The 6,084-nt window shown below is 45.3% G+C and overlaps 1 protein-coding gene across 1 annotated transcript in view; it reads left to right on the top strand.

Annotated features, from left to right (window-relative positions):
* The first annotated feature begins 1,906 nt into the window (after positions 1 to 1,906).
* The window catches only part of ASNS (asparagine synthetase (glutamine-hydrolyzing)), a 17,625-nt gene continuing 13,447 nt past the window's right edge, over positions 1,907 to 6,084 (top strand). The window contains exons 1-2 of the mRNA XM_015619001.2: positions 1,907 to 2,010; positions 3,586 to 3,868. Coding sequence (XP_015474487.1) covers positions 3,620 to 3,868 — 249 coding nt within the window. The 5' untranslated portion in view covers positions 1,907 to 2,010; positions 3,586 to 3,619. The remainder of the gene's footprint in view (positions 2,011 to 3,585; positions 3,869 to 6,084) is intronic.

Below are 6,084 nucleotides of genomic sequence, written 5' to 3'. Positions count from 1 at the left end.
AGAAGACAATGCTTTGGAGAAACTATTACACACGATGTCTGCAGGAATGAGAAAACTGAGAGGGAGGATATGACTCGAGAAGAACACAGGTGAGAGACTGAGGTGTAATTGCATCTAGTGCTGTCTGCAGATATGCTGAAAGAAAAGACTGGCTATTGAAGAATGAGACTAAATATAAGCAGGCTATAATGGGGTACTTGACAATAGTAAAGGCCAGGGACATACCAGTTTTTTCTTGCACTTTCATAACTACCAAACACTAACATTGCCAATATTATAAAACAGATTGTGTGCAGTATTTCTGCCAATAGTCCCATATATAACACCATCAACTTCGTTAACGCTGGGCATTAAACATGCAAGACACAGTTAAACACAGCAGTTATCCCCAGTTTTTTATCACTTTATCAGAAGTGATAGTAAAGGGTAGGATAAATTACCCAGTGCACCCCCTAAGGAAGACTTGCACCTTAATGTAAACTTGGGAGGTTTTGCTGTACCCTGGCTGTACCTATCTAGCCTTACCAAGCCACTTTCTGCAAGTTGGTTCTCAGTCTCCCTGCTTCAGTTTCTCCATTAAAAGATTTTGATTCTACCAAATAGTTTGTGATATCATAAAGAACTGTATGAGATCTAGTTATGAAACAGGAATTCATTAGTTAGGAACCATCAATTAAAGTGCCCAGAAACAATTTGAGCCTAAGCAGATCCATGAAAAAATCTCTTCTGCATGGAGAAAAGTAAGGATGTAAAGAAAAAAAGCTTCTGAGAAACCCCAAAAACAACATAAGCTAGTACAAGGCTTATCTACTATTTCTTGTAGCTTTCCAAAATGCAGTGTGACATTGAGATCTCTGGAAAAAACCTCAAGAGATAAGGTGTTCCCCACCACAACCATTTCTCTTCTGTGAGCAGTGACTGAATGTGCTATGGCACACACTTACACCCAGCCCTTCCAGGCAGTGCACAGCTCTGGGAACTGCACACATGGCATAGGCAGGCTGCCTGCGTTCAGGTGAAGCTGTGCTGAACAGAAACATCCTGCATCTGTTCCTGAGCAGCACTGGAGTCTACTTTTCATGCACAGGATGTTTCAACACATTTTTCTTTCTGAAGCCTAAAAATATCCTTTTAATGGCTTCTTAGAGATCCTTTTAAAATTCCATACACAGACCACACTTACTGCTGACAAACTGCATGACCTGAAGAACTTTATGCACAGCACTGCAGTTTTACAGTAACGCCACTAAAGCTGGCTATGAAAGCACACTGCATGTAAATTACTAATTGCCCTCTTGAAGTATTCGTGGAGAATTAGGGTTTATACTTAGGACTTCACATCCTAATATTCAGAGCTGAATTTCATTTACTTTAGCATTCTCGAAGACAAATAGGTAAAACTGTCCAAAGAAATTCAGGTAAGCTCCAAAATCCTATTTTACCCTTCGTGTCTGTGACTGAGAACTCAAGTTTTGCACAGAAAAATCATACGTCCTCGGCAAATGCTTCCAAAGATGTGAGCTTCGCATGCACTCGCCTCTCCCAAACCAAATAAAGCAGCTTTAAGGCAATGCCTTAGCTATTCTCCCTGGACACCACACAAGGCAGTGCTCGGAGCACAACCGCAGGGACACGATTTCTGACAGCTACAAATCGCTCGCCTGAGCCCACGACACCCCGAGCACCCAGCGGTGCCTGCCGGCGCTCGCTTTTCCTCTCAGCGGCCCGGGGGAGGTGCCGGAGGCGGCGGTGCTCGGCCTACCCTGCGCCGGGCCCGCCCGGCCGGCTGCAGCCGCAGGTACGGCTGTGGGCCCCGGCCCTAGCTCGCTCGCCCCGCCGGCGGGCAAGCCGGGGCAGGGCAGGGCAGGCCGGGGAGGCGCATGATGAAACTTCGCGGTGTGTTTCACCAGCAGCTGGCGGCAGGGCGGGGCCGCAGCCGGCGGGAGCCGCCCCCTCATCCTCCGGCGCGGCGCGGACGGCGGCTCTCCGTGCGCCGGCGGCCAGCAGCGGGTGAGGCAGCGGGGCGGGGGTGGGGGCGGCCCGGGGCCGCGGGGCCGCGCCGGGCTGGGCCGGCCGGGGGAGCTGGCGCGGTGCTCGGCCTCCCGCCGCCGGCTGGCGGGGGAGCGGCGGGCCCGGCATGTGCGGCGGGCCCGGCATGTGCGGCGGGCCCGGCATGTGCGGCAGCCGCCGGAGGAAGGGGCGGCCGCGTGGAAGGGCCCGAGGGGAGCGGGTGTGTGCGGAGGGAGGCTGCCCCGGGGACCGCGGGTTACCGGGAGGACGCTCCAGATGGTGGCAAAGCCCAGCTCCATGTGCTGAGGCTGAGGTCCGCAGCGCCATCGCATGTTCAGCTGGGACAGATGTTGGAGGGGGAGCAGGGTTGTTGCAGCGCCGTGCTCCCCTCGGCACGCCTTTTGCATCCCCAGTGTCCCCGTAGCTGTAGGCTTTGTGGCTCCGAACCTTAACCCTAATGGCCGCGTTGGGCTGATGCCTCCAGCGACATCACTTGATCTGGAGGTCCCCAGCTTCAGCGAGAGCAGAAGCATTGCTCCCTCCGCACCATGGCCATCTGGGCCTGCCACGCTGCTGCTGAGGAACTCCATCCAATGCTCCTTGGGTTCGAAACGGTTCCCCCTTGTCCTGTCCCTACAGGTCTTGCTAAAGAGCCTCCCTCTTTGTCATAAACCCCCTTTGAATGTAAAGGTCAAATTGAAAAGATGTTTACTGTTTCTGCTCAGATGATGTTACTTCAACATATTGCACTCTGTGACCAGTAATGATTTGTTCTATTTGTGGTCTATTAAAAAAAAAAATATCATAGACAGCCTTGCTGTATCTAAAGGTAAAACTTAATTTCTTGCTGGCTAAAATTTGCTAATCATACTTTGAGCAAGCCAGGTTTTACTTAATTTTAGTAAAGTCTGCTATAATTTTTACCAGGCCTCTTGGCAGCTGAGTGATTAATAGCTTACATCTGTTATCTGTGTTTTTTAGGTGTGTGGTGGGTTGAGATTGGCTGGATGTCAGGTGCTCGCCAAGGCACTCTATTGCTCCCCTCTTCAGCAGGATGGAGTGAGGGGCAAGAAAATATGATGAAAAATTAAAAAAACCTTATGGGTTGAGATAAAGTCAGTGTACTTTTAAGGAAAAGTGAAGATCATGCACAAGCAAAAAGAAAAAACAAAAATTTTATTCTCTTATTTCCATCAGCTAGCAATGTCCACCACCTCCTGGGAAGCAGGACTTCAGCACATGTAGTAGTTGCTTTGCCTTTATCCTCATTTCTCTTATATTTTTTATCTGGGCAGACATCAGATATGGAATATACCTTTGGATAGTTTAGATCAGCTGTCCTGGCTATGTAGCCTTCCTCACTTCTTGCCTGCTCCCAGCCTTTTGGTAGGGGGGAAAGGTTGGGTTCATTGGTGCTGTGTGAGCACTGGTCAGCAGTAGCCAAAACACTGCTGTGATACCAGCACAAAACACAGCACTACGAGGGCTGCTGAAGGGAAGATGAACTCCCCCTCAGGCAGACCCAACACAAAAGTGTCAGCTCTTGCTCACAGTGTTCATGTCTCTATTAAACAGGTTCTCCACAGGCAGGTAGAGCAAGAGCCTCACAATGTGTGGTATCTGGGCCCTGTTTGGGAGCGATGAATGCCTTTCTGTGCAGTGTCTAAGTGCCATGAAGATAGCACACAGAGGTCCTGATGCATTTCGTTTTGAGAACGTCAATGGTTTCACCAACTGTTGTTTTGGTTTCCACCGCCTGGCAGTTGTTGATCAGTTATATGGTATGCAGCCTATCCGGGTGAAGAAATTCCCGTACCTGTGGCTGTGTTACAATGGAGAAATCTACAATTTCAAACAGGTAAGTGTTGTATACACAATGATTTTTAAAAAATCTTTTTTTTTTTTTTTTTCTATTTCAAGGCTAGTGAATATTCAGGGCATCTTTAAAATGTGTTGGACTGGAATATTGGAAAAAAAATGTGAAAGCTAGCAAAGAACTAGTATTTAAAAGGAACTAAATTGTTTCAATGAACTGTGACTCTGGTAGCTTAATTTGCAACATACTTAATCTTTAATACCGAAAAAATCACTTTTTTAATTGATGAGAAGGGCAATAAATATTTTCACCTTCAGGTTTGTTCAGTTGACAGTTAAGACACATTCTTCATTATCTCATGGGGAGAGGAATTCCAAGCCTTTTTCTCCCCTTCTCTCTTTGTAATACAAATGCTTTTAGACTGTCTTGCTCTTCAATGGGTTTGGGTCATTATTCTCCCCAGTTGTTGGGTATTGCATTTTTATTATTGCATCTCAATCTAGATGGGATGTGTCACTTAAGATATAGTGATGCATAGTATGCATGCTTATGTAGAAGCATGCATACTGTGCATCACTATAAGCATGCATCTTACATAAAAGCAATACGCCTTAGGGAGGTGTTTTCCAGAATGCCACAGAAGTCCTTCGGTGTCTGCAGCGGAAGTCAGGTTTTTTGTGGGGTTTTTGAGAGCCACATAAGTCTCTTAGGCACAAAACAAGTAGCAACTCTTTAGTTTCTAAGCTTCCTAAATGTCCCTGATGGATGTGATGCTGCTGCTAAATACTGTCAGTGCTCTCCAGTTCCTGTGCTGAGATGTCCATGCTGACTGTTAGTGGCAAGATGATTCAGATCATCCAAATTTAATGTCTAAAGCAGCTTAAAACTGTGTCTGGTTCTGATTCTTTCTGAATGAATGTGTAAAATATGTTACATACTTGGTGTGGTAGCATCAGAAACCTATGAATAATCTGAGATATTATAACATTTCTAACATCACATTTTTTTAAGTCAAGTCAGGCTGCCAGTCACATCAGTGACATCAGTAATGTTACTGGGAATTTGACTGAATAGGCAGGAGATTTAATTTTTTTTCCCAGTCTTCAAGTATCTGGCTGTTTGAAGAGTGAGGCTTTGTCCTGCAGTACATGTGAAATGTATTGTACCAACAGTCTGTATTACTTGCAGTGTTTTGCACTGTGTTTTTTTTGCTGTTGAAAGCAGTAGGAATTACTCTCAGTCATGCTACGCACAGTCCTGAGGGGACCTTAATTGTGCAACACTTGCATTACCATCTACAGGAATTTGTTTGGTTGTTGTCACTACATTATGTACCCCCTTTCTTTATAATGAGATTTTTCTTTCAAGCTTGTGGCTGAAACCTACCTAAGAAAGGATCATTGGCAAAACAGGTCCTCCGGGCAGTGACTTACTTATTTTAACATTGACTCAATTTGATCTAAGGAAGCCCCATATGTAATGATTAAAACCAAAGAACTTAAAATGTTAAAGCATTGGTTTAGTGGCTTTTTTTGGTGTGTCAGAGTTTTAGTGAAACCCCTACCTTTCCCTGTATGTATCAAAAGGACTTTTAAGAGTAGCACCAGAAGAACATGAAGAATATTTGGTCTGACTTAAGTCTGACTTAATTTCTTCCTCCCCCATTTTATATGCACAGGCAGAGTGAAAGGGCTAGTTTGAAGAAAGGAGGAAGATAAAGCAGAAGGAAATTCTTTGCATAAAAAAAGCTGAGGAATTACAGTGACTGTATAAATAAACCAAAGATTATTTCCAAAGAACTTTACTCTGCAGGGGTGTTGCACATGTCTATGTGTTTTGAGTTGTTTGGTGTTTTTTTTTAAACAGTGGCTGGCTAATGCTTCTGAAGACCAGGGTCATGGATTTGCAGTTTGACATCCTCAGATAGAAGTGTATCCCCGAAAACTTGCCTTAACATAAATTGCTTTAGATTGCATTGTCAGTCTCATTGCCAAAGAGATGATCCTGGGTAAAATTTTTGTAGTGTGTTGCCCCTGGCTGGATGCCAGGCACCCACCAAAGCTTCCCTCCAACAAGTGGATAGGGGAGAGAAAGTACAACTAAAGTTTTATGAGCTAAGGACTAGCTTTGGGAGATTATTCACCAAATAGTGTCATGGGTAAAACACTTGGAGAAATTAAATTAAATTGAATTTATTACCAAAAAATCAGGGTGGGGTGATGAGAAGTAAAATAGTCCTTGAAAAAAGAAACCTTCCC

Source organism: Parus major, chromosome 2, assembly GCF_001522545.3.
Source record: "Parus major isolate Abel chromosome 2, Parus_major1.1, whole genome shotgun sequence".
Taxonomy (NCBI): Eukaryota; Metazoa; Chordata; class Aves; order Passeriformes; family Paridae; genus Parus; species Parus major.
Note: the sequence above shows the minus strand (reverse complement) of the source record. Positions and strands in the feature narration are given on the sequence as shown.